General features: G+C 38.6%; 1 protein-coding gene across 1 annotated transcript in view; it reads right to left on the minus strand.

Annotated features, from left to right (window-relative positions):
- Positions 1 to 12,752, minus strand: part of LOC121299106 (transient receptor potential cation channel subfamily M member 3-like) — a 300,327-nt gene that overhangs the window by 66,890 nt on the left and 220,685 nt on the right. The window contains exons 15-17 of the mRNA XM_041226653.1: positions 10,787 to 11,079; positions 9,181 to 9,409; positions 7,949 to 8,152 (exon numbers count right to left, since the gene is read on the minus strand). Coding sequence (XP_041082587.1) covers positions 7,949 to 8,152; positions 9,181 to 9,409; positions 10,787 to 11,079 — 726 coding nt within the window. The remainder of the gene's footprint in view (positions 1 to 7,948; positions 8,153 to 9,180; positions 9,410 to 10,786; positions 11,080 to 12,752) is intronic.

Genomic DNA, 12,752 nt, shown 5'->3' on the forward strand with positions numbered 1-12,752 from the left:
ATTCAAAAGATAGACAAGATTCAGAAGCAAATGACAAAAAAGAAAGTGAAAGGTACTGCAGCAGGAAAGATAAAAAAAAATGGGGGTAATGCGCGTTGCAAATGGCCTGAAGTTGTGCCAAGTTGCCATATTCGAAACGTCCTTTTGCGCATCACAATCCATTTTGCACTGTGCAGAAATAAAACGCATGCATCGCGCAATATGGGGGGAGTGGCTGACAATATTCATGATCCTGGTATATTCGAAAGTATGCACCAAGCACAAAACCAGGTTTGTGAGTCGCAGAATAGGGATTGTAAAAGGACTACCTTAACTCCTCGCGCACACTACCATTTCAGCACTGACTACAAACAGGCAACAATGGGAAACATGGGTAGCATGCAGCGTGTCCATCAACATGTGGATGTGAATGATGCAAGGCACACCCAGCAACAGCAACCCCGACATAGGCGAAAATATGCTGAAAGGGTGTACCGGCCTCAGTACACATATGAGGAGCTCAGTAATGAGCAAATCGTGTCCGGGTTTCTTCTCGACTCATCTATGCCACATGCTGCATGATGACCTGACCAAAACAAATCTGCGCAGTCATGCCTTGTCTGCGCAATTGGTAGTGTCTGTCTGTATGTGTATCCTGGCTACCGGCAGCTTCCAGAAGGTAGCAGGTGATACAGTGGGGATCACCCAGTCAGCCGTGACCCGCCACCTCGACCGGTTCATAACTGCGTTGCTGCGACTTGCTGAGGAACATATTTAATTCTCCACTACCACAGCAAACAGTGAGGAGACAATGCTGGGTTTTTATGAGGTTACACAACTGACGTGCATGGTAGGTGCAATTGACTGCACCCATATTGCTACCTGGGCACCTGTTCCAGTTGTCCTGTTCTATCAGGATTCCAGTTGTATTCGGAATAGTGGAAAATTTGAATAGCTATTCCATGCCATTAAACAGGGTATTCCCAATGAATCAGTCCGTATTCTGGATATCAGTATTCCTAAAACGTGATACCAAATACCCACTTAGTATTAGGAAACTATCGGAATACTAACCCTTGTAGACATCTGTCACAAAGACGGCTGGAGTGGGTGGCATCAGACCAGAGCCAGGAAATAAGCAACAGAGAGGTGGAGTTTGGTGGAGCTGAGCGAATACTTTCGCTCAGCATTTAATAAATAAACAGAACAGAAAATAAAAAGGTTGTAACAAACAAAAATACAGGACACGGCACTCGTCGACAAAACAAAGACAAACAAAACGGACTGTACAAACAACACTCGGTGAGTTTCTATTTAACGATTATTATTATTATACGATACACTTATTACCTCCGTCTCCAATCCCGTTCTCCACTCACCAAACACACAACCCCAAGTATGTGAAAACATGCTGCTTTTATGCAGCTGTACCGAGACTCGACTGCTAATCAATCATTCAATTGGAGTCGTGGTACAACTGCACGTGAATTAATAAAATGCAATTCCCTGTGCTCACATACATTTTACTTGCACGTGAAGTGCTGTGCAATCCTTGTGCCTAAATAGAAATATACATTTTAAACACTCGTTTTACACAGACCCGTGTACCAATGACTATACACCAACAGTTAACACACTACACGCAACATATAACAAAAAATACACACAGGGGCGGGCACTTTGTCACAACATCTTATTCAGAAAACCAGTTTTTTCTCTAGACACACAAGTCGTCGTTTTATAATCTATAGTATATAAAATGACGACTTGTGTGCCCAACAAAGCCTTTGCAAAAACTGTGCACAAATATATTAGTACTTGTATGGCTAAACCTCTTTTACGAGTGAGACTTAGCCAAGCAGGTAGCAGCAAGTCAACAAGACAACAAGAACAAGTACACAATAAAATACAATTAAGACACAGAGAAATCACATTTAAACACTCAAAATACAGAAAAGTAGCCAAATATTTAAAACAATTACAACTCTCAGTCACAAAATCATGCAGTTTACTCTTAAATTGCAATAAAGATATCTGGGTCTGCAGCTTTAGTTTGGACAGGAACTCATTCCAGGACCATGGGGCATAATAAGCAAAGAATCCTTTACCAGCCTCAGTACGCACATTTGGGATTTTAAAATGCAAAAAAGAATGAGATCTGAGGCTATGGTTACTATGGGAAGCTATAAGGTATTCATTTAAACAAGTATATTCATATAATTTACATTGAATAGCCTTATATACCAGAATATACCAGTGCTTCAACCTGCATAAAGCCAAAAAAGTCCAGCCTACCAAATCGTATAATATACAATGATGAGTATTAAATCTTGTATTTGTATTGTACCTCAATGCTGCATGATATAGCGAGTCCAGTTTACCTAAAGTTGATGGTGATGCAAACCTAAATACTGCATCACCATAGTCAATTTGCGGCAAAAACATCCAAGCAATAAGCCTCGTTTTTGTTTCCATAACATATATAACATGTTCATATCATAGTGATGTTTATAGCGTATTGCCATGCCCAACAGACGAGTGTGGAAACATGCACTCACCTCTATCCAGCACACTACACTGCCTTCCTTCTGATCCTTTAATACGGTCCTATTAGCATATGGTAATGCATCAGTAAATATAAACATGAGATGCAAATGTATTCTAGGTCTACATTCAATATGCACATATCACAATCAAATTTGAATTGGACGAAAGCCCTCATTTGTTTGAATATACCAATATCTGCGTAATAATTGCAATGCGCTAGTTCCAATAACTGCGCACTGCTAGTGCCAATAACTGCGCACCTCTGGCTCAAATAGTGTTGGAGTAACAGTCCACTCTGGAGTTGGGTACAATAGTACAAACGTACAATAATACAGAACCCCAATTCCCCCCCCCCCCCCCCCTTCGGATGGGCAGATCAGTATGTGTTTTATCACTGTATTGATATGATGGACAGTGGTAATGTGTTTACATATACAGTTATATGTGTTCTTCACTGCTCCACAGGCATATCAGCATATAACTTGTGCCATCAAAGTATAGAAATGAAGATTGAGAGAAGGATGAAGAGGGGAGGGGGGTCCTGCCTGTTATCGTTGCTGTGTGTTGCTACACATCTGTAAATTAATTGTATAAATACATCATACACCCATCTTGTGGCCCATTGCTTTATTTGACTATTCCATAGGTTGGTGCGTATTACTGGTGTAGGGGTGAGCAGCTGCACTTCGGAGAGCCAATCACCATCAGGGCACTCTTGCTATGAAAGGCATGCTTACATTTTCCTAAATCCAGACCGTTGATACGATCAACCAATCAAAGACCTGTATTTTCTCTGCAGCCGTCCATTCATAAGTTAGCTGAGGCAGGACAAACAGGTCTGTTAACTGTAATTTTGGTCGTTATGCAGCTGTCCAGTCTTGAATGTCGATGTTGCTAATTGTACAGAGACTGTTCATTTGTTGAGAAATCATAGTAGGCTACAATTAACATTTTAGGGGCGTATTTAGAATTAATTATTATTCTTACAAAAAAAAAAAAAAAAAAAAAAAATCCATTTTGGCGACACTCAAATCCTTACAAACTGGGCTTAATCATGATGTTCAAATGGATGAGTAGAATGAATAACATAACGCATTTCTGTGTATTGTGTATATAAAAATGCTTGATTGATGTTTACTTTATGGGTGAATAAACTAGTTACATTTACAAATCAGAGTGTGTGCTACCACAGTAGACTTTGTCAAGGCACGACTTATGTAAAAAAAAATCATTTTAGAAAAAAAACACAGTATCCAGAGCCTTTTTTAAAATTTTACTTCAAAAACATACAGCTATGTCTGATCAGCTGGCCTTAAAAGAAACCTATGTAGTATTTTCTTGTGATACAATACTGTCCGCATTCATAAAACAGTGGCATTATCAGTTCATTCATTTGAAAACTTGAGCGCCTAGCTGTGGAGCCAATTGTGTATTTGAATGGTCCTGTATGTATGTGTGCACGATATATTGTGTGGTCTCATCTGTTGTCATATCGGTACATAGTGTGGTGACACCAATGATAGCAGCTTGTCGGGGTAATGCCATTACTAATGGTGACTGTCAATCATTCTGCATGCTCACTTGGCTGTTGTGTGCAGTTGCTATATTGGTAGTTAATGCGCAGTCGGTTTTGCGAGGCACAAACAGATTTGCAAATTGCTCAAAAAACTGTTATATTCCAATGTCTCACAACTGCTTTGTGTCATTTTGGAATATCTCTCATTTTGTGCCAAAGCACTATTTTTTTTTGCGAGGCACAAATTTAGCAAGGGGATTGCTCGATTATAGTTTTCCCTCAAAATGCCATTTCCTCACTCTTTTTGAAAATATATGTATTCATTCAATTGGAGTGTATTTCATAGCTCGTTTTATTCCAGTGCAGTTCTAAATCTCCTGGAGTTAAGAATTTTACTGCTTGAAACAGGGAAACTATCTACAAGTTATGTGTCTGATAGTTTGACCAGCATTTCAAAGCTGGTTGATAGCTTGATTGCCGCAGTATATAATTGCACATCCAAATAAATTACAAGACAAATGCATAGTGATTTCTGATACAGTATTTCAACACATACAATACATGTATTTATTTCTCTTTTGCTGTATTATTTGTACGAAGAAAACCTAATATAAATATCCACGGTGATTACAAATTTAAAATGACAACTCTGGTAAGAGTTTGCCATGTCTTTGTAAATTGGGAATTAAACTTAACACCTATTATTAAATAACAGATAATATGTCGTTGTGGCAGGGCAGGGTCCTGTTTGTAAATATTGTGGGGTGGTGATTTGGTGGAGGATGGCAGGGATGGGGTTAATTTCCTATCCCTGCCAAAATACATGTGAGAATGTGGCTGGAGCTAATTGAATAATTGATAATTAGGCTCCAGCCACATGCTATAAAAAGGGGGAAATTACTTTGTTTGGTGGAGGTGTTTTGGGGTGTTTGTTTGTTTGTTTGTTTGTTTGTTTGTTTGTTTGTTTGTTTGTTTGTTTGTTTGTTTGTTTGTTTGTTTGTTTGTTTGTTTGTTTGTTTGTTCGTTCAGTGAAGGCTCTGCCCAGCCTGAACTGTTTTGTTTAAACTTCTGTTTTGGCCCTTGTGCCAGTTATTTTGTAAGTGTAATTTGTGTGAGATTTGTGTTTTGTTTGACCTTTTTTGTGGATTAAAACAGCGCAGCAACGCTTTCACTACAGTTTTATTGTCTCCAAGTCTCTGTCCTCCCGGCTATCCTACAACAGTCGTATTAGAAACTTATTACATTTTAAACACAAATATAATTACATGTAAAAATAAATTGCTCGACAAATGATAAATTATTTCTGCTTATGTCATAACCAATATACAAAATAATGCATGTATTGTATTTATTTCACTTTCGCTAATATTTGCAAATATATTGCAAGCACATGTACGAAGAAAACCTATAGAAAACCTATAATATAGCCAGCGATTAGATGTAATCTTTGTAAACTACGTAGCCTAAAGTTAACCTATATTAATAATAATAATAATAATAATAATAATAATAATAATAATAATAATAATAATAATAATAATAATAATAATAATAATAATAATAATAATTAAAATATGTTATTAATATTACAACAGCTTTTAATAAAGATCCTAAAAACATTTTTAAGATTAAGACAATTTAGTAGACACATTGGAAAGATTTGAATTAAAGTTCACAGACATAAAAACTTGACGGCTTAACCTTGCCTTTAAGTTCCAAGATTCGCGCATGCTAGAAAGGCTCAAAAAGGACCATGTTAACTTATTTCCCAGCTAACTTATTTCCTGTGACACCGGTATGAACAGATATTTTATTTAGTTTAAACAGGAACGGAATGAAATCAGCCGTTCGGAACTGGAGCCGAAAATTCCGGTTCGGTTCAAATCCCTGGTAACGAGCAAAATGACTGAAAAATAAGAAAGGCATCTAGTGCTGCAATAACATTTTCTAGGAGTGCGTAATGTAGTTCACATTGTCTGTTGTCCTGTTGTCCAATCCCTTTAAATGTGGAAATGTGAACTGAAGTAAAATACAGTGGATTAAAAATACAGTATATTTGGAAAAAAAAATTAACAAACAAATAAACATTGCAAGGCAAAAAATATATTTTGGGGGGAATTTTTACCAAGCTTAAAACAACTTGTTTGGTTTATTTAAATAAACATTTCACCTGTAATTGCTTGAGTATCTAAACCTGTTACTGTTTATTAGGCATGTGTAGAAAACATTAGGTTATTATCATAATCCTGGTGCCCTGAAATAGAAATGTAACCATTACCAAAAGGTTATTAACCTCTTCAAGACTCAACATCTGAATAAATATATCAAAGCTGGAGTATAAAAGGACTGCACGCCAGAACTCAGCATAATTTTTGCTGCAAGGATGTAGTGATCTCGAAGGTTAATGGGTTACATTTCTATTTCTGTGAACCAGGGTTATGATAGCGCATTCCCTTTCAAGTATGAAATGTACCCATTACCGAATGGGTCAGTTTACCCAAGCTGATGCAAGGGCAAGATTGCTGCATGACCGGAATGATACAAGGCTAAGCTGAGGCTGCCTTGTGCATTACCATTCGACACCCCAGTAACAAGTAGCTAGGGAGAAACGCACCTCAATTTCTGTGTTGTAAGAGTTGACTCGGAAGCCGCACTTAACACTCTAGTTACAGGCAGGGTTTTGAGGATCCACGACATTTAGTCTGTAGAACCTTGAACAGGTGTGGGGAATAGCCCAAACCGCTGCATTACAAATGTCCTTGACAGATACACCCTGGAATAAAGCCCACAACGTTGACAATGGTTCCCTGACGATTCAATTTAAGACGCTTCTCAAGTGAAAATAAATAAAACAAAATAAAACTTTCAGTTTGCATGAAACATATTCAGATTAGCAAACCAAAACCCTCTTCCCACTTCCACCAGTCTACGTTTCTTTGCACTGTGTTCATGTGAACAGCCAACCGAGTACTTCATGTGACTTTCGGGGGCTGGGACCGCCCTTCTGTAGCTCCACTGTGCAGGTTTGGCTGTACCTGTAATCCACAACACACAGCTCTCCGCATCGAGTCTTAGGTGCAGCAACATTATAGATGTGTCGCTGCTCCAAGCAAAAGTATGCGTTTCCCTCGACTACACCCCTGGTCTGAGGCCAGCAGGAAGTACCTGGAGTAGAACCCTTCCTCCAACTGGAGGGGGTGTATCATACAAATAGCGTAATGTCCCGAAAGGGAGGGGGCCGTACTTGAACTGCAGAGAGTAGGCAGTGTGAATGGTAGTAAGCACCTAGACGTTTGTGGTGCATTGGCGCAAATACTCCATTTTGGCAGCCATCTTGCTGCCTGGGGGGAGAGCACAAAGTCAGCCAAAGTCGCAGGGAAGAAGCGACTCAAGCAGTCGGCTTCACGCCGGGCACAAGGCAGCAGCGGGATGTAGCAAACAACAGACGGTAGTGCACATATACGTGTAATTAGTCAAACTTATACAGCAATTATTTGTAATATCCCATAGAATTTGTGTAAAACACAATAAATGTGAACATTTTTAACATAAAAAGAAACATGTACTTATCTGAATAGGCTCTCCTGTCAGGTCAGTTCTTGAAAAGAAAAATGGCGCTGAGTTCTGTGCGTGCAGCCCTTTTATACCCTCGGGGGGAGGGCATGACTGCAGCACAGAGGCTCTGCGAGCGGCTTTGATATATTTATTCAGGTTTCGGTTCTTAAAGAGGTTAAAACCCATTCGGAAATGGTTACATTTCTTACGTGAAAGGGAACAGTAAAATCTGTGTTTGCTTTTTAAGTTTTTTCTGTTTAAACCCTAAACGTATCTAGACAGATACCCGTGTTCAGCCATCCTATTGCTTAGAAGCCGAGGGGTAAAGGGGGCTGAGGTGGGTGCTCTCACCACGGAGTTGTATTTCGTCCCACAGTATGATCTTACTGTGAACTCCATGTCTTCTTCTTCCTTCTCCTTCACTGGCTTCTCTGTCTCTTCTGTCTCCTTCTCCTGAAGGCAGGCTTCTTGATCTTGGGGCACGTATGACATCTCATCCTTGTTCTTGAACTCCAGGTTCAGGATCGAGGGTGGCAACAACAGTCCAAGGATGACCTGTGCAGATGACAAAGTGAAAAATAAATAAATATATAACGCAGGAAATACAGTAGTAGATACATTAAATGTGTTAGATATTTTTAATATTAATCTCATAATTTCATGTATATAGGCTAACATGTTTATAAAATCCATCGTTTTTCAAATCATACTCAAAATGTCTATTGGAGGCTAAGAGTCTATAATAAAAGTTTGGAGAAGACTTGTGAAAATTCAATGCAGTTATTGTATTCACCATGTGGAGTGTGAAAATCAGTGCATAAATCCACACTGAAACAAAGAATGTTTCACTCGTAAAAACAATAAGACTTGTTGGGCATAATCAAAGTGTTCCTGGAAGCTAGTCTGTGCTATTGAAATGGTGAAAAACCAGTCTAGGCACAGAAAATCCAGTCGACACATTTAAGAAAAAAAGAAGTGCAATTGTATGATATTCAAGGTTAGAATACAAATAAAAAAGGCAATGTGGGCAGTATCAGAACAGAACAGCATTTGCAGCAGACAGTGACTAATTATTGCATGGGGTTGCGTAATAATGCTAAGAGACAGATCTGAACTAATCAGGAAACAGTTTAGTATACATTTAAGATTAGCGCCCATAATAACCGATTGTCTGCGATTAACGAAAGAAGTCAATAATTGTGTAGTATCTTATTATAATGGCCCTCAATTAGTCAGAATGGTTCTTTGGGTGTGTTGCTTTGTGGGTATTTATATGTTCCAGTATGTTTCTGTAGCAACAGCCAGGGCAGATTCTGAATTTGATGAGAATTACAACAGTGTGGAGCCAGAACTGGAAAAGGGGATTTATACTCAATACCTTCATGATTAGAAGCTATGCTTGGGATACTCAGGACAAGTTTATAACAGTAACAGCTAAGTTTTGTATTACGGGCTATTGTTATTATCACTAACCTGGAACTATTGTACTTTTACGTCAGATACGGTAGTCAAAGATTAGTGCTGAGGGCTGTAAAACCAGCCATATGTTAGGTAAAATATTGAATAAGGACCCCTGAGCTTACCTTCAGTCCAGAGTTTTTCCTCATGCGCAGTCTCCCCATCCACATATCTGTGAGCAGCATCTGGCTGCAGGTGTGGGCAATGAAGTCCCTGTGCTTGGCTGCCACAGCCAGCTGGAGACAGGTGGCATTGCTCCAGTTCTTCAGCTCATAAGTCAACAGTTTCATGGCCAACTGCTCATCCTGTTTGTAGGACTGGTCCAACAGCTCCACTGCCAACTGACCAAACTCCCTGCAGGACACACATGCCAGTTACTTACTGTGTCTGTTGTATTTATTTCAAGCACATTATTATTTATTTGCTATTATTATTTATTGTATTCTATTTGCCCCATTTTGACTCCAGCATATAAGAAACTCAGACAATAAAAGTGCTTATTGTAGGAAGCTGTTGGCTTGACTATGAATTGCTAAAACAAAATTAAAACTAGAGCATACTTCCCAAGCACATGCTTCACAAGCACAGCAATCATCACAACATTCATGATATTTACTAGAGGTGTGCTGATACTCGTATTTTCAGAGTAATTACCTTTAAGAAGTAATTGTTGGCAGGTATTCATTTCAGTAATCAAATCACTAATGTGTATATTTGGAAAAAAAAAAAAAAAAAAAGCTGACCTTCCACCACCTTTACGATTGTGTACCAATCAGTGGCTATTAACTTTCACATGGAAGCCAATTGTGTTCTCATATCGGGCACTGACATTGGCAAAACTAGCAAATGCAACTGATTTGTCATGTAAATACGACCTTCCTTAAACCTAACTCAGGAGTTATGCTGTAGAAACTGGAATATCTATGTAATCAAAGAGAACACCTTGCCCAGGACTACAATTCCACAATTAACTGCAGAGATGATGCATTTCTAAGGAAACTGAAATACAAATTATTTCATATAAAAAATAAATGAGTTATAGTTAGATTGATCATGACAGGTTCGATATAAAATAACACTGCCAGATTGGCATTGATTGATACTCAACAACTGTGCAAACAAAGGAAACCAGTGGGGCCACATTATTTTGTGTTGAGTAATTACCATGTTTTATTCCATTTAATTAATACCTAACAACTTCAGATTTCTTAAAGTTAATTACTTCGAAAATACAAATATCAGTACACCCCTAATATATACTAAATTGATTCATCATATTGGTTTTTTAATGTGACGATGAAAGCAAAAACTGAGCAATTGAGCAGGTTCACCACATAGCAAAAGAGCAAAAAAGTATAATTTAAGAAATTGGGAATTGGAATTGAAATGAATGGACAGAGATGCCAATAAAATCTCTGTTAGGAAAAGTCAATGTGGAAGAAATAATTTAAAAGAAATACAAAAAAAAATAATTAGGTGGGAAATCATGGTGATTAGAAGCAGAAAAAAAAACAACAAAAACATTCAGCCTGGTGAAATGTGTGCACCGTGTAAAAAACAAAACAAGTAGGATTAGACATTGTTACTTAAGTAGAATAATCAGAAGAAACAATCAAATTAATACTCCAGGTTTTTCTGTCTTTCAAAATAAAGGCAGTAATGTGATGGACACTTAATTGAACTACTCTTGAATTGCACCTGTCTGTCTCAGATGTGTACATGCACACCAACCTGGAATTGTAGTTCAGCTCCTGTGATATGTCATCTACCATATCATTCTCTGATGCCTCGTGCGCCATGGCTTTGCACAGCTTGCATGCCACCAGGGCCTTGGCCATGGCCTCCTCACCATGCTGCCAGAAGAACAGGGCCATCTTTTGCCGCTTCATCAACACGGCCCACACCGTGAGCTCATGGAAGGGAAAGGGGAAGTGGTTGATTTCAGGGTCATCCAAGTTAATGTCCACCTCCTCTTCCCCCTTCTTGGTAGTCTTCTGTCTACCTCTTCTCATAGGCATATCATCCTTAGACAGACAACACACAGAATTACATTTTTACCTGCTTCTGGAACTTCAAAGGCTAAACTTTAATATCTGTAATACCCATACACATTATCAAGCCCACTATGGTCATTGGAAATGTATTGGCATTAGAGAGACCCATTCATTCATGCTGAGGAATATCTACCTTTTTCAAATGACACAAACATATTAAATAAGAAAGATTCAGTTCTCCCGCATTATACTGCCCCCCTTTATAACACCACCCTTGCATACCGCCAGCTATTTTCTTTGAACAAATATCTTCAATATAAAAACAATGCTATTTGTACCTGTTATATCACCACCCCGCTGTCCGCCACCCATCAACTTCCCAAGCCAAGCAAACGTAAATATAAGCATTGTAATTTCCCTAATTGTAGTGCCAGCAAAATAATCATAGTCAATTAAAACAAGTTAGGCAGTTAACCTTTGACTCGCTTTCCTAGTTCGTTGTTAACTGAACATTCATACCCATGTCATCCATGCTCCCGCTCCCAAAGCAAAACAAAAAGAGTCGACCCTATATTTAACGCCAGTGCAAAAGAAAAAAATATGCATGTGTGCATCTGAAAATAAGAAAGCAAGACAGCAAGACATCGCAAATGTTTTCTCACCTAAGTGAGGCATGTACTGTTAATTGAAAGACAATTGGAGACATTGTAATGAATAAAATCAAATGGCTTACCTTGATGAAACAGGTCGATTTAAAGAGTGACATCTAATACTATAATTCATCCATTATATATTATATCAGTACATTGAGGGCCATGTATCAAGCATTTGAGACAACCACAGGGTTGAGGGTCCACAAATAACACTGATTTCAAATTCATCTTATTTTGCCTCAAAGAAAAAGTCAGAAAAAGTGTAGGATAGGAAAGAGCATTATGGCAGCACTCATAACACATTTTTTTAGATGGAGTGTGCAGGCTCCTAACCTTCCTGAACAACCCAGGAACAGAGGGAGAGTACTGAGGTTAACATTATAGCTCCACATTGGCTATTTCAAATGTACAATTATTTGGTCAACGTGGGTTGTTTCTGCCTCTCCAAATGACCTACTTATTGTTCAATTGAGGTAGCCCATTTTGTGGGGGAGGCGAAGATTTTCAAAACACCGACACTGAGCATTTTGCATTTAAATGTGGCAGTTTATGTGTGCTTCGTTAATTTTGGGCCATGTGACAGGGTAGCCGAGGAGTGACGTTCCCAGACCAGACAGCTGAAGGAGACAACACAGACAGGTACTCGGGTGAAAAGTGCTCTGCAGCACTGTTTTTGTAAAATAAAATAAAATAAAATAAAATAAATATTTGAACAAAAAAGAACAGCTCACAGAGCAAAATAAAACATTTACCAAAAACAAATCATGAACACTGACACCAAACAAAATAACAACAACTACCACACTGGCGATTTCCAGAACCCGTAGGACCTGTTTACTTCTGTTTTCATTTTTGTTTTCTTTAACTCATTCTCTCTCTCTTGTTCCTCCTTCCTGAACACCCACACAGAACAACAAAAGAGGCAGGCTCCGAATTAACACGCAATTAATCAATTTCGGAGATGGTCACAGTCTACACGAGTTTTGTGGGATGGGGCTTCAACCCCATCGATGCTGCCACACAATAACAAACAAAACATTGTATTTTTAA

Source organism: Polyodon spathula, chromosome 2 (genome assembly GCF_017654505.1).
Source record: "Polyodon spathula isolate WHYD16114869_AA chromosome 2, ASM1765450v1, whole genome shotgun sequence".
Classification (NCBI taxonomy): Eukaryota; Metazoa; Chordata; class Actinopteri; order Acipenseriformes; family Polyodontidae; genus Polyodon; species Polyodon spathula.